Below are 25,700 nucleotides of genomic sequence, written 5' to 3'. Positions count from 1 at the left end.
GAAAGCTGCAATTCAGGTGCTGGTCACAAATCTATTTAAGCAAAAGGGTGTGAGCCGAGACAGAAATGAATAGCGGGTAAGAACCAGCGCAGCCCTGTGTTATTGCAGACATGCACCAGTAAAGCAATAAGCACAAAACGCCACCACATCTCCCCTCTCCAGCGGTAACACTGCTCTGACCCCAATTACCCATTCAGTTAGCAGAATGGCACGCTCACAAACACACAGGGCAGGCAGGCAAGAGCTCTGCCTCAGCCCGGCGATGGAAATTGTTTTATACAAGCAGGTGTCTGGGAATATGGATGAGGGCAGGGAGATAAGGGAATGAGAGGGCTGCCCTTTTACATTTACAGGTTATTTAAATTTATTTCTGGACGACATCAGTCCAAATAGCTTATTCTCTACCTTCTTAGAGCACATTGGGAGGGGAGAAATAAACAGAACTGGTCTCTGTGGACAAGCACATCCATACTGCAAGAACGCAAATCTCTTCCAACAAGCCAGTACTGCCCTCCACACTGCTAAAGGTTTAGTCATCATTTATTAAATTAAACTGTTAAGAATACAAAAAATAGTCTACAAAAAAGGCTAAATACAGTACAGCACATCACTTATGAGAGTGATTGTGGCAGCAGCTAGATATTTCAAAGGAATATTAGTTTATGCTAAGCATGTTCAGCTAATACACTTTTATAAAGTTTATACATGATCTCAGCTTCACTCATTAGTTTCTGGACTGCTCTCACATGGGCAACTGAGTAACACTTTTAAGTCCTGACTCCTGGCTGGAGGAGCTAGGACTGTAGGATACCGCTGGGCCTGTGAACCGAGGACTGAAGGAGCTGGAGTACGAGATGGATCCCACTTACTTTTCAATGTCACTGTTTTTACATGTCTTCTGCATAGTGGCTGTACTGGCGTCCTGCTTGCTGCTCTCCCCATTACTCGTCGAGGGCATTTCTGCAGGGAGCAGGAAAACACTGGTGAGCCCAGCTCTCACCCCAAAGGTCAAAGGTCAAAAGACATCTTATAGAGAAGCTGGAGTCATGCTGCAGTATCACGGGTATACTGACAAATATGCCTGATTTAGGTTATGTGAAAGAGGAATTAGGAACTAGAAAAGAAAATATTTCTTTCTTTAAAAAATAAATCTCGGCAGATTATTTACTGTTACTCCTGCTATATCTGGAATCAAAAAGCAGGTATTTAAAAAAGTAAGGCTTAGGCAGTTTTATGAAAAAGATTTCTCTAAAGGGGATTTGAAACTATTCTGTTGCACAGGCACCTCACAATCTCAGAAGTGGAGGAGTGTTGGTTGTAACAGTTTGCCTCAAACATGTGAAAAACATCTAAACCAACTGTAGAATCCACACATTCTGGACTAACTGAACATTTCTCTTTCGACATTCCCAGGTCCCAGTTTAAACCTCTATGATAACAGGTGCTTTCCTAGTACTGTTTCCAAACAAACAGTCTGACACCAACATAGACAAAGGCACAGAGTCTGCTGTACTCACCGTCGCTGGCCCATTTGGAGAACTCTGGTGTTATTCTGTTGGAGGGTGTGCCACCACTATGAGGAAAAACACAAGATTAACTGTACAACATCAAGCTGTTGCGAATGAAACAATTGAATCCTGAAGGTCATGCCTACATAAATTCTTAAATCCTAAAAATCACTAATTTCCCTCTTTTGAGCTTCACAAAGGCAAATGTCTGGGCCACCCCACCCATCTCAATCCAACAGAGCCGGAATCAATTTGTTTGCTGGACAAGGGTTTTCGAACGTACTTTAAAACTGCTCCTCGCAGTGCCTCCCTTTCTTTGGCTTCTCCTGGCTCCTCTCCTGAACATGGTATGATGTCTGCTTCTGTGTACCTGAGCACAACCCGTTCAGGAAAAAGAAACGAGGAAAAGGGCAAAACGGTGGAAGAATAAATCGAGCCATCTCCACTGAAATACACAGGCTGAACCCTGAGCTATTCCCGACTAGATAAGTGGCACGCGGATGAAAAAGTGTATTTGCATTGTTCATTTTCTGGATTTGTGCTGCATTATACTTCACCTGATCATTTTATGCAATATTATTTTCTCGAGGAAATTAGCTACAGGATTTTTTTTTTATCAGCTTGACACGTTGAAATACAAAACCATCTGTCACCTCCAGATCTCTACGCTGGCAAAGCAAATCTCTTACAGGTGATTTTCTATGCTGCGAAAACGAGCGGCTATAGGGCATTTTCGCCCAGGTCTGTATTGCAAGGCACTTTCTTTGTGCAGATCGGGTAGTTTCCAAGTGTGGCTCTCCCCAGCTGAAGCACGTGTGTGTCTGTGTGCAAGCCAAGGATACTGTGCTTTTCCGTATTCCAAGGTATCGTCGCCATCGACATCCAGGTCTGCGTCGCTGTCGTGGTTTTCTTTACTGTTGCACGTCACAAAGCCTGAGCCTGAGAGAGAGGAGGAGGAGGAGGAGGAGGAAGCAGAGTTGAGGAGTGGGCACGCCGTAGCTACAAGACAACACCTATTTAACCTCATTTACCATTCAATTTTTTTCATGTGGTATATTCAAAACCAGTAAGGAGGACCCTCCCCCTTTCATGAAGAGACATTCCATATTACTCATCATGAAAAATACCAGTTTCGTGTTTCTATCGAATCCAAAGCATGTGCCGCCTGCTAATGACGCACGTAGGAAGGTTCTGGTAACTGACACCCACTGCTCTGTCCCTTGGATGAAGACAGAAAACCGAGGTCCCGACTCTCCGTGGTCATTAAAAACCTCCAGAGCATGTCTTTAAAAGTGTAAGGGCGCTACCCAGTGTCCCGGCCAAATTCCCCCCTGGCCTTTACCAATCACAACCTCCTAAGAATCCCCAACTCGGAACTGGCTCAGTTCTCCTCCCCTGAGAGCTGATGTGGGGTGAGTGGACTGGCCCATTTTCGCTGCCATCGCATCCTCCAGGTGCGGGCTACACACTGGTGGTGGTGGAGGAGAGTCCCCATTACCTGTAAAACGCTTTGGGGTGAAGTGTCCAGAATAGAGCTATATAAGTGTAAGGAATTATTATTAATATTATTACTGCTATCCTCATTGACATGCGCCATCCAAGAGTACCAACACAAAAAGACGGCAGTAATCAACGCAGGAAGGAGAGGAAAAAGTCATGAAGCACACAGGGTGTCCTTCCCTGCCAGGATTGATTACCGGACCTGCGCAGCAGTGGCCCTGCCCCACCACAGACCCCCATTCCCGGCACCCTTCCCTGATCCTCCTTAGCGCTGTCTCCCCAGACACATTCCTCTCCTTCCACGCTCAGCCCACACGTAACAGCTACTTGGCTGAAGAAAAACAAAAGTAATAGCCCAGTTCCCAGTTCTGTCAGGCAGCCGTCACACACAGTGTGACAACTAATTCCAGGCTGCCCACTGAGTGGCATCTCTATAAACCCAGTGATGAGAAAGGAGACAAACTCCCCATTCCATCTGAGTGCGCCTTTCAGCTCTACTTAAGGACTTGCCTTGTAACGCTTGAAGTGTGTCCTAGATACGCACACAGAGGCGGCAGCTTGCCAGTCCTCTTCTAAAGGAGCAGGGGAAGTGCGAGGTGCAAAACGCGTATCGCACAATAAATTGGCCCGACTTGAAGGTCTGGCATTTCCAGCCGGCTTCAAACCGTGCAGGAAGCGTTCCCGGACGATGCCGGGATCAGGGTATTGAAATCGCTCTGAATGATCTTTCATCGCCAGTATCAGAATCTCTAACCGCAGTCCCAACAGTTCCAGACAAAGCAGCGACTTCAAGTACAACGGTATCTACAAAGCCCAAGCAGGAGCTGGGAAGAAACCAGCAGGCAATGTAGAATGGCACCATATGCCAAAAGAAACCATTTACGTTAAGGAAGAAATCCAGAGGAGTACTGTTTACAGGGGATTACCAAGGAATAGTGTTTTACAAGAGTGCCTCTCGGCGATAAGGACCTTTGAAGGCACTCTGCAATGACTAGCAGTGCTACTGTATACACAGCACAAGAGAAAACACCCAAGTATTCAAATTTTATAAACTACAGGTAGCCTACTAATCTGTGATAAGTCTTTGATAAATCCTTGATCTTACAAAAAGTGGCTGAAGTCTTTGAATCATTTAAAGGCCTGCTTGCAGGACAATGCCGACAGGTTCATTTCTACTACATGAAAGTCAGGTCAAAACAGCTTGGTGCTCAAAAAAAAAACAACTAAAAACTAGGAGTAGATTTTATTTTTGTAATAGCAAACCATTTAAGACACTTGATATGTGACACCAAAAACTGTATGTATTAATAAAAGTCCTTCTTTCGAGGGAAATCTGCAGTGATGAGGGCAACGCAGCACCTGAGGAGATGAGCAGCTGACTCTGGCAGCTCAGATCCTGCAGTTCCGTCATGAAGCAGTAGGGCTCAGTGCTGACTGCCCTGGTGTTTGAGCAGGGAGGGCAGTAACTGGCCAAGATTCTGGGACCAGACTGCTCGCTCTAAGTGCAACGCCACCAATTCCTCTCAGAACTGAACGCGTTAAAGGGTTCTATCCTGAGGAAGAGGATAAAACGGACCACAAATGCTAAACCTTTTACAACGCACCAATGGTTTTTAGTGATCAAATAAAATGGACCTTTTAAGTTTTATTTGGTCCCTATGGCTGTGAGGAACATATGTTAGCAATAGCCTGCCCACATAAATCACCCATTTGCTGTTCACAGCTCCTCAGTGCAAAAACAACTGGACATTCCAGACAGTGCCTTCCACATGGGACCCTAACCAAACACACAAGCACAAAGTCAAGCCCATTCTTATGCCTGCATGAGTGAAAACCTGGTTTCCCTATCCTAATGAGGATTCCGGTACGTCAATCCACTACCGGTGGGGGCACAGCCTCACTTCCAAAGATATGTTACCAGGTAGGGATTCCTCTCCCCCTGCTTGAGATCAATGAAGTTTCAGTTTCAAATATGGACCTTGTGAAAGGAATATGTAAAAGCTACATTCCACGATTTTTACTTTCTTCACATGTGAAGTACCTGAAGGCTCACAATGCAGAACCGACTCTCCTGTCCCTCCCCAAAAAGACCTGATTTTCCTGTACGAGTCGCACACTCACGAACCCTCCTGACAATAAGAGACTAAAATGATCTTTTCTTTCTGAAAAAGATCGTCTGACAAAATGTTTTCTTCTTAAGTACTAACGACTCTTGAGCTGCTGGTTCTCCACTGGAAGGCCTCCTCATTCCCTCTGCTGGCCTCAGCGGATCCTGGCTTTGTGGCACAGGAGCTCCGGGGTGCTAAGCGCGGGGTTGGGGTACTTCTGCTGACTAAATCAAAACCCTGTGGCACACGTTTTCCGTTGTGGGGCCTTTCAGTAGAAACGTGGAGTGGATGAGCCCCAAGGGCGACGGTGAAAGAGAACTGCATTTTTTTTTTTGGCCTGCATTTGGTGTTTTGAAAATAAAATCTGTTAAAGTATCAATCATTTCCAGTCTAGGACCCCATTCTAAAATATCGCGCCACGGGCGTAAAAAAAGGAAGCTAAAAAAATGGGCTTCGCCACATGCTGAAAGCACTGTTCACTGCCAGCGGGGAAGGGGATGAGAGAAACAGCAGGCTTCTGCTCAGGCCTGTGCTCGCAGATGGCCCTGGAGCCTGAGGTTAACAGCAACAGGCAGAAGGGGAACGGGGAGGGGCGGTGGACGGTCAGCGCTGAAGTGATGAACAGCTAATGAGGCTTAAATTTTATTAATTTATGTAAAAGAAGTGCAAATGTGAATAAAGAAAAAATAAATAGATATTCTGACCACTAATGGTGGCCTAGTGCAAGGAGACTTGGTGGGCTGTGAGCAGAAAGAAAATCACTGTTAATTTAATCAATTGATCAGAATATTGATTTGGGAGTCAGCGCAGATAGTTAGCCATGCATGGCGGGTCCACAGATGTGAGACCGCAGCAAAAGGAGCCATTGATTTCCGGGGCCTGTCACTCAGCAGTGCTTCCTGAATAGAAATGAAACCCTGGCTGGTGGGGGTGGGTGTGTGCACAGAACGGAGGGGCCAGAGCAGAGGAGGAGGAGGAAAGTGGGGAAGCAGTAAGTGCCTGGGAGAGGGTGCGTCATGGGGGGGGTGTGGAGGGCATAGTTCTGGCACTGTGGGAGATTCAAAGTTGAATTAGTTACAGATGCAATCACAGTGCCTTGTGTAAACTTTATTGATTGGATGGCTGTCAGGCTCACTGCCTTGATGATCAGCCAATCAATCGGTGCGCAATGTCACCTGCCACTTTCCTGAACAGTTGACAACGCAATTATCCGATGCGGAGGCAGGGAGTTGGCGTGTGTCAAAGGCAGTTAGGCGCTCACAGGAGGCCACTCAATAAAGTGTGCCAACGCCCGGGTAGTGACGGAGACAGATCCACGTGCACGGGGAAGGAAAAAGACACATTTGCTTCCTGGTGTCCCCTACAAGGGCAGTGGAATGCCTTTGCACCGAACGCAACCGGGAATGAGTTCTCCAGCACAGGCTGCCTGTGATGTAATGCTGTCTTTGTGCATTTCTGAGTTCTCTGGAGCCCAACAAATGATGATGATAACAGCTCCTGTGAAGTGACCTGTCTGAATTCAGCAGCTGGCTGCAGCTTCTCTGCGCCATCCTTCTGTGTCCTAATCTTGGGAATGCAGAAGTGTTAATGGATGAAGGGAGAGTGGGAGCTTTCTTCTACTCGTTACGAATATCGGTGCTCCCAAGCCGGGTCTAGAAAGGATCTTAAATACTTCCCAACAAAGAAGTGCCATTCGGTTCTTTGCTTTTGGGCTGAATTCCTTCCTGCGTGGTTCTCATTTTATTAAAATAAACTGGTTCTCTTAATTACTCTCTCAAAGCAATGACCCGTCTTCTGTTGGAACGGCAGACAACTTTTAAAAGACGGCATGCTTTTCGGATATAAAATGACTCATACCTTCCAAGTGATCCAACTCCTGCAAGTGATGGGACAGTAAGAAAAGAAGTCCACAGCATTTAAAAAGGAAGAACTTTCGTTTAGGTAACAGTTTGGTCTGTGAGGATTACTGTGCAACTTGCTGAGATCAAGGACATCACTAACAGGGGCACGCAGACGGCCAAGAAGCCCATCTAACATTGCAGAGCAACGTTTGCAAAGAAAGGCAGGATTTCTACCTAAAAAGCTACAAACTAACACTGAGGCTTTGAAGCCGGGCAGCTCTGCGCGTCTGTCAAAGAACAGATTGCAAAGGGGGAGCAGGGACGATGGCTAGGAGACACTACTGTTTCATCTCCCGGCTTCCCCCCCGCCGCCCCCACTCTCCCTCTTTTCTCCAGAGTGTACTCCAATCGTACCCCCACCCCTCTCCTGCCACCCACAAGTACGGTACCCTCTGAAGTTGTCTGGCTAGCTTTCCTGATCAACCGCTATCACTCCTTTTAACCAGTCTTGGCAGGCAATCTAATCTCCCCTGAAAAGGTCACCGCCACTTTAACTGCCTTTCAATCACATTATGCACGCTGCTGCACGCGCTCGCAGTCTGCTGGGCCCTGCGGCGCTGGCCCTCCACTCCCTTCCGTCAGCCGAGACAGGATCAATACCCTCACGGCGGCCACCCAGCCACACACACGCACACACTCACACACACACACCGAGCTCCCACTTCTAACGCGGCTACCGGACCAGCCCTGCCCGCTCGAGAACGATACACCGATTGATCAATGGGAGAAACGGCGAGGCAGTAAGAAGGAGAGGAGGTGGTCCGGAATAGTAACAAAACCATAAAAGCCAAATATAACACAAAAATCAAGCGAAGCCGGTGCCCCCACTGCTTGTGTATCTAATCTGCTTAGCCCCATCTGCACAGGTCAAGGCTGAATCGGGATGGTATTTGGAAGTTCGGGGAGGAAAGAGCCATCTTTGAAGTGATTTTACAAAGGGGAAGGCTTTCAAACAATCCCCGATGCCATCTTTGCAGCCAGAGCTCTCGCCGGCGATATCGCGCACGCATGCGGCCATTTAAAGAGCGTTCCCCTTTTGCGAGCAAGATAAGCCGTTTAAACATGAGAGCCCTCTGCTTCTGAGCCTGAAACGGATCCAGTTCGATTTTTCCCCATCCTCCACCCCCGGCTTTTTCTTTTTCTGGGTTGAAAGTGTTTCTCTGGCCAACTCCCTCCCCTGGTGCAGACGAATTGGGAACACAAAGGCGGGAATTCTTATCCCACTGATGCCACCTGTGGCCCCCGATCCCGGAGCTCCGACACGAAGCCGCGAGGGAGAATTCAAGGGCACTTGTGCTTGAACGTCGCTGTGCTCCGACACCACTTTCAAGAGAACTCGTCTGTCTGAGGACACCAAGCAATCCTCCCTCGCCTTTAAAATGCTTATATATATCTGCATTACAAATCACAGCATCTTGTACTTGTTCGAGTGAGCAGCATGCGTAGACTGCAAAGGAACAGGTAAAGGTTTATTCCACGCTGAAAAGAGAAAGTCGGAAGAAGGCTCCACAGCCGAAAAGATCATCTCTTTTCTTTTCATCTTGTGCTTGTGCCTTCTTCGGGAACCACCCAGCACACCTCCCCAACCTTCAAAGATTCACCTTCATTTTTTATTACCTGAGCAAAAAACAGAAACGGTGAATATTATAGCCCCGTAAAACAGAGTGGTCTCTTTCAATTTGACGAGATTTTAAGAAGTGCTTTAAGTCTGCACTCATGTTCGGCTTTTAATCACCTTACTTTCAATATTTGGATCTTAAGAGAAACTGATTCTTTTGGTCCTTTCCCTAATCAACATTAAACGGATCTTCTTTTGCCATGATTCACCTCACAGAAATTTAGAATGAGAATTATCAGCACCTTCCTACCAGTGGAAAGAAGTACTGACAACAGACCAACACTCTGCTTAATGCTACTAAAATGAGTGTCTCACCTCTCCAACCTGCTGTGTTTAACCTAACTCAGCAGATCGGGGTGGGGGGGTGGCTTCTGTTTGACAATCGTTCATATCATAGTTCCCCCTCAGCCCCAAGAGAGCAAAGGCAGGTCTCAGCTAAAATTACATTCCCCGAGAAATGCAACCCAGAGGTCAAATATTGCCCTTTCTCTCCTCTCGCCTTTCTCCTACTACACATCATTCTGCCCAGCTCATCTGGAGATCTGCACAGCTAAATATGTTTTTGCTTTCATTCTTTTAAGGAGTGATGTTGGCCAGGAAAGCCAACATTTTCTGCGCCAGAGGTCTTGCTGAGTGGTGCTTTTAGAGCACTTTCAATTTCCACCTCCAGGAAGCCACACGGAGGTAAAGGCATGAATCAGAATACATCTATGCTGTTCCACTGCCTCAAAAGCAAGCCATTCATAAAACTGAGTGTCCCACACGCCAGGGCTAAAATACACTTTCGCAGCTGCTTCAGAATTTTCCATTTCAATTTTCAACCGTCAGCTACTTCACAGGTCTGAAGGATACCAGGACGTAACAAATCACTTATCAAAGTACCTCGAGTTGAAGCTTTTATTTTGTCATTTCCACATTTTTCTAAGATTCTACCTAACATGAGCTATGTGCTCTACTTTTTTTAAAACTCCCTACTTCAACTTGGGCTTGGGGCGCTTTTGGGGGGGAAAAAAAAACAACATTTAACATCTTATAGAAACGATCAAATGTAATTCCAAGCCACTGCCTTAAACCGGTAACAGGGGACACGGTCCAACAATAGCCTTTCGGATGAGACGTTAAACCGAGCTCCTAACTACGTGGTCATTAAAGACCTTGTGGTGCTGCTCTTTCGAGTAGTGGTGTTTACCCTGCTGACCTGGCTAAACTCCGCCACACGGGGCCTGGACAGACTGACCTCCCTAAAGTTCCCCTTAACTCAACCGATTGAGTCATTTCTTTCTTCACCAGTTCCGGCAGACAGAGGCTGACAGGCTTCCCCCAGGTTGGGGCTGCACATGAAGAGGGCTATAGAAATGCGGCGGTTTATTACCCCAGAGTCATTTGCACGCTGCAAAATGGAATGACAAACCCCAGGACGAGGTCTTTCGGTTCATCCATTACGGAGCGAACACACACACACACACACACACACACACACACACACACACACACACACACACACACAACACACAAACACACAAACACACAAACACACGACATCCCACAGCGGCGACGGGCTGGCGTACCTCTGAAGCCCCCTTCCAGCAGGGACGTGGCGCGGACCCTCTTCTGGCCACACCACTCGTACTCCTCGAAGCGGTTTCCGTTCTCCCCCTCCATCTCCGCCGAGTCCTCCTCCGCCCCGCACGCGCCATCTCTCTGCGGGGGGAACACTGCAGTGACTCGGCTGGCCAGCTCGGGGGGGGGGGGGACTGTTAAACGTCCAGCCGGCCCGCGCACCCTGGCGGTGGTCTTAAAGGAACGTGCAACGGACAGCGCCGCAAGGGCGCATGATGCACAGCCCGTCTGCATTCACGTGCATCGTGGGCTTACTAGCAAGTCCTCAGTAAGAAAAGACAAACCGAGGGCCCGTTCACCTGGCTTGAAGCTTGCAAGCGAGTGATCCAGAGGGTAGAGGGAGACTAGGACACTATCTAACGCACTATAACAACGAGAACAAGAAGAGTGGAAAAGGCTGATCAGCCTATGACCTAGAGCTGCACTAACTCAAGCGAGTGATCAAGAAGAGTTTAACTGTAATATAAATATATAATGTAAAATATGGGGGGGTTCCCGTCAAGACAAAAAGATCACGCTGGTTTTCACACAAAAATGTTTTCAGAAAAAAGCGGACCCGTTTTGTACACCTTGCTCCACTGGGACAGAGGAAGAGGAGGCAAGATCTGAAGCGTAGGAGGATAGAGGTTTCTTTTTTTGAATTTCTATAATCCCCCAACCTGTAGAATTTAGTCTGTGACAGCAGGAGCTTGCAACACACCCCTTCTTCTGTCCCCGTTGAGTCCTGGAATCAAACCATACAATCATGCACTCCCACTTAACAGTGCGCTCAGTGATCAAAAGCTCAAGATTGAGCAAATGAATTAAACCGCTGGAGAACAAAGGCGTGGCGTTAGAGCCCAGTGAGACAGGAGAGTCCTAGAGAGAAGAGCCAGAGGGCAGCGGCGTGCGAGAGGAGACGGCGGCCCTGATGCTACCTTGAACAGACACTGTTCCACATGCCTACTCATCTCCAGCTCCGTGCCTGCCAGCGCTGTGCCGCACAGTGGACATACCTGTCCATCCTCTGGCTTCCGGCGCTTCATCTTCCCGATCCGAGCTGCCGAGACACAAGGAGAGGAGGGACAGAGTCAGTGCCGGCGACATGCCCGGACCCACTCCCAGGCTAGAGAATGAGAGCGATTATTATCAGGCATCTGACACAAATATCTGAAAAGCAACCTTGTTTTTCAGTAAAAGCACTTTAGAACAGGACCAGTCAACATCTGAGGATCTGTAACTGGACATGTGAAGGAAACGGGGCCTTAAACTGTTAAACGACCAGCCCTCCCTGCACCCACCACACTACCCCTGTAACCCCTGGTAATGACTGGTGTGCTCCTGAAAAGCACCGCAGTTAGCAAAGACGCAGAGAAGCAAATAATGCAACAGTAGGGTTAGGGCACATGCACATCAGCAAAAAACCCACATTTTATATAACTGCATTTAAACAAATGTACATAAAAAGGAATGTTTTCAAGCAATTGAATGGTGTGAAATTTTTAAACGCAGCAGACCTTTCAGCGCCCTGTGTGCAGTACTATACAGTGACCTGACTTTTACTGTGAAACATGGCGCAGTAAACTGGACAGTGCTGTAATAAGCAGCTGTCTATTAGTGCCTCCTGTGCTGTGCCTGGCCAGCTGGTGGCTCTGTGTAACTGAAGAATGAAAGAATGATTTGTGAATAAGGAATACGATTCTGTGAACATGGGCACTAATTTGACCATGTGGAAGTGAAAGGAGGTTGTGAGAAGCACTGAGTGTAGCAGGGTCTATCCGTTCCTCATTCTCTGTACAGTAACTGGTCGCCACAGCTCCTTCCCAGCAGTTTCTTCTGGATGGCATGGCAGTGATGCAAACCAGTATTGGCATTTACAATGCATCAAATTAGTTTCAAACTGCACTTGAGTTAATGTGGGTCAATGAATTGGTCTGAACACAGGAAACTCAGAATACACAGGTTTTGCCAGAGGCTCTAGGCAGCGAGCACTTGATATACATTTCTAAAACACAAAAAGGGGTGCCCACCAGCACATATTAGATCTTTGACCTTCAGAGTCTATCACTTTGACAGTGGTCGTTGAATTTTATCTAGATCACTCTACAAGTGTGTTAATGTTGCACAAATCCTGAACTAATTTATGTACTTATGTGGGTACAAGCAGCTCCAACTGCATGAAACTGTCCAACAGTAACAATAATTCTGGGCTGCATCTTGCAAAGCTCTAAAAGATGAGGATCTCAAAGGCCACATTCCTGAAGAATCATCCCATAACCAGAAGTCTAAAATGATCCTTTTCACAGCAAGGTTTGAATATTCATGTGAACATGTCATGCAATCAGCAGAGAAACGGGCAAGAGATGGAATGCATTGGGATCTCACTGTATGGGAAACTGCATTGCTAAGCTACACAACTATAAGGACTCAAGACTGTTAAAACTTGTCTTACAGAGGCCTTTAACAGGTTTGCCATTTAGACAAAGGCAGACTTTTGTTTGCACTCTGGAATGCACCCCGCAGGCTCCAAAAAAAGATTTCCGTGCAGCGCAAGAGCATGCCAGCCAAAATCACACCTATAATGACAAACACGGCAGTGTATTATTTATAATGACATTCAAGTAATCTCATTACGGGCTATTCCAGATTATCAATGCTTGCTCATTCATCAACGAGAAATGAGCTAAAAGCAGTCTGTAAGAGGGAGAAGAGAGTCAATCTTATGGACGTCACGTCAGAGAGAGGCCGCGGTTCGTGTGAACAGAGGAGCGCGGGAGAGGCGGCTCTCCAGCACTGCAGACATCCTCTGTGGGAATCCCTGGGAATTGTTCCCTCTTTTATTCCCTTCTCTCACAAATGGTTCGGGATGGACTGCCAATCTCGCTGTACAAACCTCCCATTCCCTTTACAACTCCCCCACACACATAATTAGAAATTTAACACAGCAGAACAGCGCCTATTACATCGTAAGTCTTTGTCCCTTTTTCTTAACTGCAAATTGCGTGCAGGGACATTAATTTTTAGGTGGCTGCGATTCTGAACGGGCCAAGGGGACCAGCAAGGAGAAGGAGGCGCCATAACTCTGAGTGTGGAGGACTGTTACTGATAATCTCTGCCAGGTAATAGTGGTGGTAATTGAGAGAGGCTCCATTAAATAGAAAAAGAAAAGGCAGATTAATTAGGCAAGGCAAGGATTTCTCCCCCCCCCCTTTAAATCACTGAGATTCAGAATGTAGGATAATAAACCTTAACGGTGGCATGAGCTTTAACAGAGCCAGCTAAGGCTTTTATTGCACCGAGAGGAAACCGGTGTGGACGTCAAGCGAAGTCACTGCCTTTTGAAACCGCAGTAGCACACAGGAGCTCGGGAAGGGCAAGCTCTCTCGGCTGGAAGGGAACGCCGGCGGGCAGACGCAAATCGAGAACATTTAAGAACTTCCGACTGCGCTGCACTGACTGGAATTAAATGCCCCCCCCGTTACCGCTGCATCAGAGTCATCTGAGCAGCTCAGCGGGAACACAACTCTCTTTCACTTGATTTCACCGAAAGTCTGAGCTTTTGTTTCGCCGGCATCGCCCCGCTTGGCGGAAATAAGGCAAGGCTGGGATCCGCCGGTATCCGGGGAAGGTATTACGGAAGATGGTTCTTACCATGTCGCGGGCAGCAGGGGACAAAGGGGGCTCCGTTGTGCGGCCGTAATGGTACGGTTTTGCCACTTTCCCTGGCGTAGCGCCTGCACCAGCAGAGGTCATCGACTGTTAACATATCAAGAAGTCAAGGGTTAATAGATCCTCTGCTTGTGAAGGCGCCATGTCGGGGAAAAGCAGCAAAACAGGAGAGAGACTTTGCCATGAAGGCTGGCCTGGCTCACTGTGCCTCTTCTTCCTGACAACACTTCCAGCTGGCCTCGGCCACAGCAACAACATTTACATGTATTCATCGGGTGGATGCTTTTACCCAAAGCGTCCCTTCTAGATGTCTAGGTGCAAGCGGTGCAAGTAATAGCAGTAAGAAAAGGGAGCCAGAACCACCCAAAACAGTAGGCGCGGCACTAAAAAGTATGGAGAGATGGGCTCCTATAATCCTAACCTATAATCCCAATGCAAGTGCAATCAACAGACGTGGTTGTAGAACAATGGGCCACTTGTCATGTAATAAGACAATAGTTCATACAAAGCAAGGCACCTCAATAATATATGCATTTATAAAGCACGTCACATGTAGTGGTGGAGCCAATTCATCCACCCCGTAGGCAGGACCTCGATTTAATGCATCATCATATGGGCGCCATCTCCTATAGCAGTGTCCTCGGTCACCGCGGTGGGGTGCAGGGGTCTGGAAAAATTCTGGTCCAGAGGGAATGGTGCCACCTACTGGCCCACCAACACAACCAGGCTGATGTTGTCAGTGTTCTCTGGATACCTCCATCTCGGTCCTGACCAAGTCCAACTTTGCTTAGCTTCTGAGATGTGACCAGATCAAGCTACAGGGCAGTACATGACAAATAACTACTAGCAAGCCCATGCATCCATCAACCCATCCAGTTTCTTGTCCGCTTTATCCTTCGGACTGTGGAAGGAAACCCACACAAGCACAGGAACATACAGACTCCACACAGACAGCACCCCAGGAATTGAATGCAGGACCCCAAAGCCGCGATGCAGCAATGCTCAACACCGTGCCACCCAAATGAATTCAAAGTCTCTTTTATATTCTAAACTGATGTTTCAATTTAAGAAGTAAGCAGATGAGCTTAACAATGTTTCTTTGGTTTTCTCAGAGTGTAAGACCAGCCTAATGAATTTACTTGGAAGCTAGGGAGTTGTCATTCACTTAGCCTTTTCCTAAACTAATTTTAATGAATTCCCATCCTGAAGGGTCAGGGATCTGCCTCTAAACCGCATCCATGCTGGCAGCTGTGAGGATAATTTCGACATTTCATTTTGATCGCTGCTCTATTACTGATGATTGATGGGCAGAAGGGATTCCTTGGACAAATGTGGATTAACCTGGGAGTCCAGGAAGCCCAGAGTGCTGCACTCCACCCCAGTAACACCTCGTCTGCACAGGCCAGACTGCAGTCCGGAGCACCACCTGGGTCTCTCGCTGACACGGGCACACGGAGCGTAGACTCCTATAAACAAGCTGGATCTTACTCAAAAGGCTTCATCTCAGCATGTAAATGCTTCAGATTAATGCAACAAATACGTCCATTGTTTAATATGAGGACAAGTTAAAATTGCGAGCAACAAATTTAAGGCATTATGCTGCACCGTCCTTTTGGACTGAAACTGCAGGATCAGATAAAGATGGAATATGCTGAAAAGTCCTCTGACCAGCAGTCTTTAAGCCACTGCACATTTTTCTGAGCAGATGTGGTTATAAAGGTCTGGCCTGAAACAAAAATATTCTGTAATTTAAGAGTCTTGATCGCTCTGCATTTTGGCCTTTATGACATTGATTCGTATATTTATATCCTTTTCGATGCCTTTTACGACATATAGTTGATCTACTGAGCTGACGAGCCCCAGGACTGGTGGTAATGCAAGACTGCCTGTTTCTGCTTTGACAGTACACGATCACGGAGGGCGTGGGAGAATGAGCACTCTGCCACACTGACCACCCCCCCCGGACATCTGCCGACACGCGCCCAGGGGAGCTGGGGCGAAAACCCGCCGGGAGCACGGCCAGGCCACTGCCCCCTCCCTGCGTGGGATGGCCATTCAGAGCATCGACGCCCCAGACAATGAACCCATGCCATTAGAGATGATGATGATGATGATGATGAGCCACAACTCGCCAGCATTCTACAGAAACACTGACGTACACACAGAAACAGCCACAGGCCCCTCGGGTACCAACAAGGGCTCTAGATTAGAAGAGTGTCCTACAACACGTGCACACAGATTGTGCGAATGCTAGGATTTATAATAATCCAACCTGCAACAGGTCTACTAAATATGTAATAAAACAGGCGAGACGTCTTCCTAGTTATGCCATATTAATTCTGCTTAAAACCTCTTCACCTGTCACAGGAGGGCAAATTTCTGATGTGATGCCATACCTCTCAGGTTCGAAGAAGGCAGGGCTGCACACAAGGAGTATACAGCCTCTCCTGCTTTCACTTGTTTTGTGTACGTGTGTGTGTGTGTGGGCGTTTTATTTTCAAATTAATTCCTGTTTTTCTCTCCTCTGTTCGGCACTGCCCCGTCACTTCCAATCGCTACAAATTAATTAGATCTTGTGACCCGCAAGCACACACAAGAGGGCCTCTCGCTGGCTGTGTGAGGGGACGTCTAATTCTAAAGGGCACCAGAGAGGCACAGCCGTGCAGCTAATTAATGCTGAAAGGTGTGATCACGTCAAATTAACTCAGTAAGCTGTTCCACGCAGAACGCCGGGGCTTAAAAACTCCCATCGCTTGCCAAAACCAGAGCGCGCTGGCTGCTGGAGATCTGACACCCCGCATTAAAAGACAGGGCAGGCCCCTCCTCGGCGCCGCAACAGCGACCCCTGCAGGTGAGCGCTGGGAACTGACCCCAATCGCGCGCACTGAATCCACCTGTAACCCATCCCGACTTCTCCCGTCTCCCCTGAAAGACGACCAGAACTCGGCAGCAGACTTTGGGAACATCCCTGCTCAAGCGCAAGGCTCATCGAAGGAGCTGGGATTCTGCAACAGAATCCACTTCTGATCAACATCCAGCAATCGAGACAAGTCCTTTAAGAAGTTTACTGGAATGTGTACATCCAGTGGGTTTTTTTTTTTACTTTAATGTATACAAATAAAGTATACTGATGCAAAACCAGTTAAAAGTTTTGTATGTAAATTAAAACTACACTGGAATCACCATGGGGGGTGGGAAGCAGGGTTTAACTGGGTAGAGCTACAATATGAACAGGTAAGGTTCCCAATCATACACAACTGAAGAATGGGAAGAAGTATCTGCACTGGCGAGCACACAATTCAGTGCTTAGTTGCAAAGTACTTGAAATGAACTGGTAAATGTCAAAAAGATGGGCAAAAAGATCCAAATATGGGACACTCCAGTGGTCGGATTTCCCCAATATGCGCAGGTAATGCACCTATTTGCACAAGTCAGGCACATGAACCGAACTAGCTCATCAAGAAAGTTTCCCTTTTGTGTTTATTCGAAATTCAAATCAGTTCCTAGGAGAAAACAAATACCTACAGTTCAAAAGCCTTCTGGAAAATATGGTGTGTGTGTTGGGAAGGGGGGGGGGGTTGATTAACATATTATTGAAAAAACATTGTAAATGAATACAACTTTTTTTTTTATAAGCAACTCAACCAGACACGTTCACCCTGAGTCGCCCACCACAACACAAACAGGTTGCAAAGGCAAAACATCTGGTCCCACGACAGGAACTACGCTGCTAATTGCGCAGAAAACGCGGTCAATCCTGAATTTCCCAGCTAAGGATTTCAGAAAAAGTTCGGCACGTCAATCAGAATGGAGTAAAAATAGAAATAAAAGCGGTACATACCATTCAATCGTGTTTGTCTGTTTGCCCTCACTCGTAAAAATGTCTGAGGGAGGGAAGAAAAAAAAAAGCGACAAGAAATAAAAGTTAGAGCACGACCCTCCGGAATCGTATTTTTACCACACTATTTGTTAACGATTAGACCTCGGATTGCGCTGGATTCTGCCACTGCGCCGAGCCGCAATCCCAGATTGTAAACAAAAACCTACTTCTCTTTTGCCATTGCTCTGTTTCTCCTCTTCCATAACTACGGGCTCTGCGTACGAGGCATTAGGGCTCCAAAAGTCACCAAACTTGCCACACTCACTCGTATCAGACAACCATAAAAGCAGCCCGGTGCGCAAACCACCCGTAAACGGGCGGCAGCTTTAAGAATTTAAGAAGGATGCAAAGGGATTGAAAACAGCCGGCTTTCACAACACCACCGCTCATCCTACAGCAGCAGCCATGTTTGCTCCTGTCATGTGACCGGCAACAAAGTGAAAGTTCAGCTACTGAGAAACACGGCCGTGGAGACGTGAGAGTTGAGGTCTTACGAGTGGCCAGTAGGTGGCAGGAGCGCGCCGAAGGCTGTTAAAGGAAACCAAGGTTAGGATGCTGTGTTATTAAACAATTTTTTGTATTATTATTATCCACAAGTCTTAAACAATAAGATCGGTGTTGGCGGCGATGAATGATTTGTTTTTAAACCTGCCGCATTTACATGCGCTGAAAGAAAACAACAAAGTGGCCGGTCCAAGAGACTGAATGTGAAATAAAAGAGGCATGTTTTAGAAGCAAACAATCGATTTACTGTTCAAATTTTCTAAATTGTTTCAAGCACCCTCTTAAGTAAAATAACCACATAATTAACATGGCTGGCGTTCGTGGCAATAATTTCATCGTCTGTGACATCTGTAAATTTCTAATATAATGTCTCACATGAAAAAGTAATAATGATAATTGCTGTTGACTGGATGGTAACTGATTTTCTCCAATTTTATATTTTAGGGGGACGAATTAAACCCAATGGAAAGAAGTATCAGCAATTTGCTTTTCGCAGTTAGTTTGAACTGCTGACTTAAGTGAGGGCAGTCAAAGGGATGGATGCCTTCATATTGACAGTGGACTGTGGGCATCAGTTCAAACTACGCCAGAACAGATGATATATCATGTGTTCTGACAGCTTCTTTTAAGAAAGCTGAATAATAGTATTTTTTAAACGTGTGAATTATGATGATACGCTGTCCAAGTGGTTAGTACAAACGATAGATTGCCTCAAAAAGTTGATTAGAACTCGAAGTAAAAAGGCTTAATTGATTTTTTTCATTAGAGCGGCCTACACAGGATTGTTAATGAGACCTTCCATGGGTGGCACCTCTGAAAACACTCTTTACATTACTCAAAACAAAAAAAAAATCTGCTTTTCCAAATACGTCTGTCTTTTGGATCCATAAACAGTTGCCTTTTCTCCATTTGTTTAAAGAAAAGCTCTGTATGCTATACACCTGTCTGTAAAATGGGCCAACATCTGAAAGTGAAAGTCGAGATTGTGCCGGTCTCTGCATTTAAAAGAACACCCTTTTCAGAAGCTTGAGCTGAAACCTTCATTAGACAGGTACAGCTATAGGCTCCAAGACCTTTAAAGATCGTGAGCTTTGTTTTCAAAAGGAAACTGGGAAATTAAGCCTGTTTGAACCAAAACAATTCCTTAACCAAACTGGTTCTAAAAAAAGCCTAAACTACGATCACCTACGCTGGGCAGTCCAGCTATCTGCAGGTCGTAGAGAAAGTACTGAAGTCAAGGACACAGCAGTCCCAGGGATGATAACTTGTACTTTATTACATTAGAGATTAGCTCGAGGGAAAAATAGGAATGATTACATTTCTTAAGAGAAAATGAATTTCAGCTGTGCAAGGTGTCAGCTCTTCAGCCCAGATAGTGAAAACCGACTGTATCTAAATGGAAGTCTTGTGGTTGGTTAAATAGCTGTGATCTAGCTTGAAGGCAAGGGAGGCATCTTCAGTTAACTATCAGATATACTGTACATAATATACATTTTATTATACAAATGTATTTCAATCTCTTACACAGGAGTTCACAGAAGTGTGCGTCCAGTATGCAGGCTAACGTAATATTACACACTGTTATTGATGTGGGTGGCATATTTATGGTTTGCATTGCAAGAGCTATTAAAACGATGCTGTTCATGCCAAAAGTTTAGAAAGTTTCTTGGTGCTCTTTCCCCTTTCTTTTTTAACACGGGCCACTGTTGGTAACCACCAGGACACGCGTCTGCGATCATGCAATGGCAGAAGACGCAAGTAGTCCCTGTCTGTGTTTGATCGTGACTCGGATATTTTTCGTACTGGGTGCATTGCACTGGTGCATTTCCCGGACGTGAAATATGCATCTCATGGCGTCCGAGTGACACCACAATTGTGACTGAATAATCACCCATCAAGCTAGAACAGTCCTGTGTCTTTCTACCGAATTTACAGGTAAATGACGGGTTTGGCGCCTCTCACCTGGTATCTGTCAGAGTGGTGGATGTCTTCAGATGACAGTGGAGAGGCAGTGGGAGACTCTCCTTCCCGTTTGATGTGCACTGATAACAGGATAGACTGCAGAGACACAAGGCAGACAGAAAGGGAAGCTTGTCAGCTGCTCGTGCATCAGCCGGCCTGCGATTTGCATGCAAGCGGGACAGGGAAGCCATTTCTAAACCCCAAAAAGGTGTTGTGGTCGATCAAGAACTTACGAAAATGCATCGGAAACATTACTAGAATCTACAACCTGAAGCCCTGCAATTCAGTAGTTATCACCCCTGTTATTAGAAAATAATCCTCTGGATTCTTAGGTTAATTACTTGTAGATGCCCTCAGCTTTATTAACTACATATTATGCCTTATATTAATTACCTGAAAATGCAACATCATAAAAACGTACATCTCATACTCATTTATTTCAACATAAGGCAGAGCTACTTTCTGCACACGCAGGCAGCTCATCGGCTGGACTAGTGCTCAAATCACCAAATTCCATAGTTCACCATCGAGCCAGAGATTATCTTTCTGTGTGGCCGAGACCTGAAATATCTCGTTTTTCAAATGAACGAAGCCACGGAGGAGTCGCGGAGGGGGATACAGTTCGCAATACTGTAAGAGGCTCTTGTCTTAAGCGCGGCATTTTTATGGGCCGGCTATAAAATATTTGTATTTACAATCCAGCCCAATTAATCAAAGGAAGAAAAAAAATGTTTTAGTGGCGCACAACTCTAATCTAATATTAATGTGTGAAAAATGGCGGGCCTCTTTTGCCGAGACAGTAAATTAAGTGTTATGCATTGCTTTTTATGCTTTAGGTTGGCAAGGTCATGAGCGATTTATTTATTTGTGTATGTGCGTGTGCGCACGGCGAGAAAGGCCCGCCTGTAGTTCCGTGAAGAAGAAGTGTGTGTCCGGATGGGGCTGTGCGAGTGCGTTCATTTTTCCTTTTCTTAAAAAAAAAAGATTACAAAGTGCGCGCTGGATTTTCTCCCGACTCCCAGAAACGGGAGAGGCAAACTGAAATCCAACGGGAGCGTATCGTCAGAGCAGTCTGATTGAGACTACGTGTGCAATTTAAATAACAAGGACGATGAGGTGGTCAAACGTACAGTTGCGCTCTCTGTGCTTCCTGCGCGAACACGAGAGATTAGGGTTTACGGTGACAAGCCGGGAATTGTCATGGTAATGACCGCCAGGAATAGGTGGGGTTAATCCCACCAGGGCCAGTGTCGGGATCTCGGTCTACAGGCGAGCACGGCTCAGATTATTAAAACGTCCGGCTTCTAAATTGTACGGAAGCCACTTCAATTCTTAACGCTTCGCCAGCATGCTAAACAATCAGCTCGAGATGCTAAGTCACGCTTTAGCTGCTAATTCTCCAAACGATTCCTGTTAGACCGATGCGTTTCCAGCCCTTTGCTGTTTATCATATCGCCTGGACAGATTTCTTCCGTTTGCATAATAAATTCACACTGACCTAGAAACAGAGTCACCCCTTTGTTCCTGTTTTCGACTTTGTTTTTTTTTAAAAAGGTGCATTAAAATATCACTTGTAGGTTTAGCAGCCCTTGTGTGTCGCGGTCCTACCCCCGAGCCTCGTTTCGAAAGAGCAAGTGACTTTTCGCTGCACCCAATTTGAGTTCCCCCGTTCCCTTTCCAATGTCCCACCTCCCGGAAAAAGAGGCCCGCTTCTTTAGGGGTTAGGATGTTGCCCGGTGGCAGTTAAACTAAAAAAAAATACTAATCATAATATTAAAGGATGACTTTTGAGTCATTTAGCTCATAAAAATTGGCCTTTACAAGGTAAAATTATCATCTGGAGAGACGGATCTTTAAGAAAATAATTCATGGCTTCTTCACCCTCTGAGAAGATAGCCGCCACTGGCTAATTTTCCTCTTAATGGCAGCAGGACCATCAATCTCCCTGCCTGTGCCATTTTGTCTCCCCTGCTCTCTGGGCCACACAGCCCTTTCCAGAGAAAACATTAGTGCTTCTCTTTAAACCTCTGCTGGGATCCTGGCACGTCCTCAGCCCTTTCCTTTCTTTACATTTTTAATGAACAGCTAAGCAATCCTGGCCTCCTTAGCACCACTTTTTGTTGCACTTTTGGGAAACAGAAAATGTCGCGAAAAAAAAAACAGAACAAACTGGGCCTCAAAATGCTAGCAGGCTAGCAGGCAAAATGCTAGCAAAAGGCCCGGCGAAGGAAGCAGAGGATTGCTTGTAAATTCGCAAAATCCTTCCGGGGCTTGAGTACCTGCTGGGCAGCAGCTCACTGAGTTACAGAGCCCCCCAAACCACTTAGCTCTCACAATGCAGGCTGAGCTGTCGGCAGGAGGTCTGTCTCCCGAGGGCCGAGAAAGACCTGACCCTACTTAACTTCCGAGATCTGACAAGATCAGAATCGCAGGTGATACTGGAAGAGCAATAAATCCGTCCCCGCGCTCCTGCCTCCACGGAATGAATTGAAATTGCCAGGGAGCGGTAAATACTGTCAGCCTCCCCCTGCCTCTGCCCGCCACAGAACCGGGTGTCGTAAAGCAGGAAAGGCAAACGGAGACCAGGTTACTGACGTTGACATTTTGTTAACTGAATTCCTGCAAGAAACTGCCATTTGAGACTATTAAGTACTTCAGCTCTCCTTTCTCTCCCGGCTGCTGTCTGGCAGCATGGGGCCAGTTTACCTTTGTTTAGCTCTAGGCTTTAGGTTCTTGGGCTGACAGGCTGACAGCGGGATGAATAAAGCTCCTAGCGGGTCGATACCCTGCTGCCGTCCCGGTTTGAACTGCGGTGTCTAAACAGGATCTCTTCAAGCCTCCAGAGCCGCTGTTGTGACACCGTTTCAGATCACCTTTCTGAGAGCGGGGGGGGCTGCTGGGGGCGAGAAGCCCTCGTTAGAGTGAACTGCCTGTGCCTGTGCCAGAGCCTCCTCTCAATGTTGCGCCACTCTGGCACGGCGTGTGTTTCTTCCTGTGCCACAGGGCCCCGGGAGTGCAATAGGCAGGACGTGACTTTTCGCCAGGCTGCGCCGCGCTGTTTGCATGTGTGAAATGAACGAGGTGTTGGGAACGTAGCGGAAGAGGCTGAATAACAACAGAGAAGTACAGAATAACGCTCGCAGCCTATAATCGTTTTTTTTTAATTTCAGGGCTGTTTCGCTCTGGGATCTTTCCGGGATTGAGCACAGTCAGAGGACGGGATCTGTCTCGGGCTGCGCAGGGCTGTCCGCTTACCTTAGGCGTGCCCGGAGTTACACAGTCCTTATGGGCTGGGTTTTTGCTGGAAATGAAAAACAAGAAACGAAATCAGAGAGAGGGAAGTCAGGGAACATAAGTGGAGGCGACAGTCACATAAAGCCCTCCAACCTCACATGCTTAGCACAGAAAAAAGAACAACAAATCACTTGAATTAAAATATGTATCTCTTTAATGATGAGGTCCCCAAGGAGAGAGGTGTGAAAACCAGATGGAGGGAACTATCGCTTTTACGAATCAGTCCTAAACCTGTCTACATTCTCCTCACAAGATGCTAATATGTGCTTGGAATAATGTGTGGTTGTGAAAAAAAAAAATGCATGATCAAAATCTCACAGTAAGGCATTTCTTATGGGAAGATCTGGTCAGTTTCTGACTCTGTGAACTCATCATACTGGGACTTGGTCTTACTGGGGTTGGGGCTGTATGTGCAATTCACTGAACGTCTGGAGGCATCGTCAGTCCCCGTCCCAGTCTCAACGGGCACCCCAGGGTGCTGCATCACCCAATTCCCCCCCCCCCCTCCCGCCCCCCACCTTCACGCCAGAGTCTGCTCAGATTGCAAGGCCGCCTCACTGGGTTTTCAAGGCAAACCCGGTGGAGAGACAGTTCCAGCGCATGTGGATGAAACAAAAAAATCGCAGATGTAATAACCTGCAGATTTAAAGCTTCCCCATCCCCTGCCCCTCCCTCTGTGCCACTCAATCCACCAACCCTTGGGCCAAGTTAAATTTGAAACAATTACTGTCCAAAGTAAGATTGCTAAGCAGATTTGGGATATAATTTTTTTATTGAAGTAATCATTCTCATGGAGCTTTCCCCCTTCCACTCAGAGCGAGTGGCATCAGGAAATAAATTATTTGCTTGTTATTTGATTTGTCAGCGAAACGCCCTAAGCATTTGGGACTTTGAAATATGTTAAGAGCAATGCGTTGGCTTGTAAACATTGTATTAAACTCAGGAGAGGAGGAGAGAGGGAGAAACAAAGAAAGATAGGGCTGTGCTTTCTCCCCAGGGCCTGTCCAACTTGGGCTAATGACATAAAATCACAACCACATCGACATTGCGGCTTTAAGATGACTGATTAGAAGCCAGAAAGTATTAAATGGGCTGGCTAAAGCGCCCGGCGACAATAGGGAGAGACATATCAAATCAGATCTCTTTTCCGAGACATTAATATCCCCCCTCCTTGCTTCCTCTCACACGCAGGCCCACATCTCCTTTCCCTCTGTGCTGCCGTACTGGGGACATCAATACATTTTTATGAGCCTCTGAAAAGATGAGCCGAGGCGAAGTGACAAAAAAAACAAGGCTCCTGTCATGTTCGCTTTGTGCCCTGCACACAGACCCGGATTCTGAGCCGCACAGGCAGGGCGCAGAAATTGAATTTGCCCAGATTTAATCCGCCAACGTGATTTGGCAGACACTCGGGTCCCAGGAGTTAAGGAAATGAGAGATGGGGGGGGGAGGCGGGGAGAGGGAGAGGGTGTGAGAGAGTTAAAAGGGAAAGGCGAGGCAGCTGAAAGACCCGAACCGAGGGAGAGAGGAAGACCCGGACGAGGAATAGATGGGAGAGATGGAGTTTGGGGCAGGGGAAGGAGGAGAGCGTACTGGAAAATGGGAAATGATTAAAGAACGGGGGGAATGGAACACAGCACGGAAAACGGAAAGAGAAAACCCAAGAATGAAAGGGGCACGTTGAAGACAGAATCTCCACATATCCAGCAAGCGCATTGACCAGTCGGAAGAAAGATATTAGTGCTTAATGTACACATACACTTGCTGCTTGCATACACTTTTGCTGCTTAGAAAACGAAATGGTTTACATTTTTATTGGAAGTAACTGCACTGTCAAGAATGTAGGCCACAATGTGGGCCAAAATGAACCATTTTTTCAGATGCAAGCAGTAACTCACAGATGAGCAAGACGATGCAGGTTCTCAAAGATGTAACTCAGGTGCCCCAGAGCAGCCACATCCCTCCTGTGACCCCAGTTAATGCCGTTTTTCATTAAGAAGCAGTCTCTAATTAAGAATAAAGGTGGTGGCTGTGAAAGAAAAGGTTACCGACTGGACAGGCCCACCAATGGAAACGACCGTCTTGAGAAATGTGTTTTGCAGCACCGGCTCTCCTGAAGGTAGTCTAGGCTGCTCCTGAGGGTTTACAGCCCTGTGC

The 25,700-nt window shown here is 46.7% G+C and overlaps 1 protein-coding gene across 14 annotated transcripts in view; it reads right to left on the bottom strand.

Annotated features, from left to right (window-relative positions):
- The window catches only part of rnf220a (ring finger protein 220a), a 173,472-nt gene that overhangs the window by 20,654 nt on the left and 127,118 nt on the right, over positions 1-25,700 (bottom strand). For 4 of the 14 annotated variants that reach the window (XM_088598075.1, XM_088598074.1, XM_088598081.1 and 1 more), the window contains exons 4-13: positions 23,505-23,550; positions 20,250-20,345; positions 17,745-17,787; positions 13,886-13,990; positions 11,173-11,294; positions 10,204-10,336; positions 2,351-2,447; positions 1,792-1,878; positions 1,518-1,573; positions 870-960 (exon numbers count right to left, since the gene is read on the bottom strand). In XM_088598075.1, the coding sequence (XP_088454201.1) occupies positions 870-960; positions 1,518-1,573; positions 1,792-1,878; positions 2,351-2,447; positions 10,204-10,336; positions 11,173-11,294; positions 13,886-13,990; positions 17,745-17,787; positions 20,250-20,345; positions 23,505-23,550 (876 nt within the window). Of the gene's footprint in view, positions 1-869; positions 961-1,517; positions 1,574-1,791; positions 1,879-2,350; positions 2,448-10,203; positions 10,337-11,172; positions 11,295-13,885; positions 13,991-17,744; positions 17,788-17,950; positions 18,224-20,249; positions 20,346-23,504; positions 23,551-25,700 lie in introns of those variants that run through there. The other 10 variants (XM_088598076.1, XM_088598082.1, XM_088598078.1 and 7 more) reach the window with 7 other exon arrangements.

The sequence above is a fragment of the Lepisosteus platostomus genome, chromosome 11 (genome assembly GCF_059453375.1).
Source record: "Lepisosteus platostomus isolate fLepPlt1 chromosome 11, fLepPlt1.hap1, whole genome shotgun sequence".
In the NCBI taxonomy this organism is placed as follows: domain Eukaryota; kingdom Metazoa; phylum Chordata; class Actinopteri; order Semionotiformes; family Lepisosteidae; genus Lepisosteus; species Lepisosteus platostomus.
The sequence above is the reverse complement of the archived record's forward strand: the minus strand, read 5'-3'. Positions and strand labels throughout refer to the sequence as shown.